Here is a 1344-nt window from a genome sequence, read left to right on the forward strand (position 1 = left end):
AATTTATACTTTTTTTAATAAAATTTTAATTATAATGATTTTTTTTTAAAATATACGCAGTAGTACTTAAATGAATTCTGTAAATTAATTGCTCTGCTAGCGATAAAGTGAATTTTACACTTTAAGATATAATATTTGCGATTTCAAATTATCTTTCTTCTTAAATATAAAGAACTCGTTGTGACAAACATTTTGTTATTATAAAGTATTCTTAAACATCTATATGATTTTTTTTACAAAATATAAAATTATTTAAATTTTAGAACTGAAGAAATGGAATTGTATAAATATATTCTTATTATGCGTTGTACCTGTATTATTATATGATTTATTGTATAAATTTTTAATATATCGAATTGTTTAATGCACATAGAAATATAATATTAGTTTTATGAAATCATGGTGGAATGGGTAAATTTTCATACTACTAAATGTCTTAGCAGCAGATTATTACTTCAAAATTATATTTAAGAGTTTATAAGATAAATAAAAAACCCTTTCATAAAGTAAATAGCATGATTATTAATGTAATACTCGCTTTCTGATTTATATTAGGAACAAAAATTAAAAGACTTTCCTGCATACAAAAAATATGAAACGTTCAATAGGAAGACAATAACTAATGAAGAGAACAACCCTTGTAATGATCTCTACTTTGATAATGAGGAAGCTGAAAAATTTTGTAAACAAGCAGTAGAAATTTTAAAAGAATTACCACGTATTACTGATGATAAAGCTCGTAATGAAGAATGTGCTTATTTTCAACATTGGTTCAGTGATACTGTTAGGAGAAAGTTTAGTAATAAAGATAGGTTTTTTAGTAATTATGATCTTTCGAATTATCTTTTTGACGTAATAAATACTTTTAACTATGATAAATACAATAAAACACCAAATAAATGTTATGCCTCTCGTAATGCTGAATATGTTAAAATTGAAAAGGATTTACACGATTATTTTATAAATTTTGACAGTATTAGCTGCAAAGGTTTAAGTAAGAAAACATGTCAAATGTACTATAATTATGTTCAAGAGATTTTACCACACTATAAGGACCGTAGAGACCGTCATTTGTGCTGTTACCTTGCCAATGGTGAAGTAGAGACTAAATGTAAGAATTATTTTAAATGTGATAAAAGATATGACCCCAAAAAACTTTTGAAGAATTTAGAAAAGGAAATGGAAATAATTGATAGATATGGACAAGTGGATAAATCATCTTGGGATGAACTCGTGGCCAAATATGACGCTGAACAACAATCTAAATATCAATATTGGTATTCTTATGATCCATATACATATGATTACTATTCGCCTAGTCAATATAGCTCAATTAATCAGAGT

At 25.4% G+C, this 1344-nt stretch overlaps 1 protein-coding gene across 1 annotated transcript; it reads left to right on the forward strand.

Moving 5' to 3' along the window:
- Positions 1-399: 399 nt before the first annotated feature.
- Positions 400-1344, forward strand: PGO_003545 (variable surface protein; the record flags this gene model as incomplete). The annotated part of the gene is made up of 2 exons (XM_028691330.1): positions 400-411; positions 556-1344. Coding segments are annotated over 2 exons (801 nt in total), but the record flags the coding sequence as incomplete, so codon positions are not given.

This window comes from Plasmodium gonderi (genome assembly GCF_002157705.1).
Source record: "Plasmodium gonderi DNA, contig: Pgo-contig_467, whole genome shotgun sequence".
NCBI lineage: Eukaryota > Apicomplexa > Aconoidasida > Haemosporida > Plasmodiidae > Plasmodium > Plasmodium gonderi.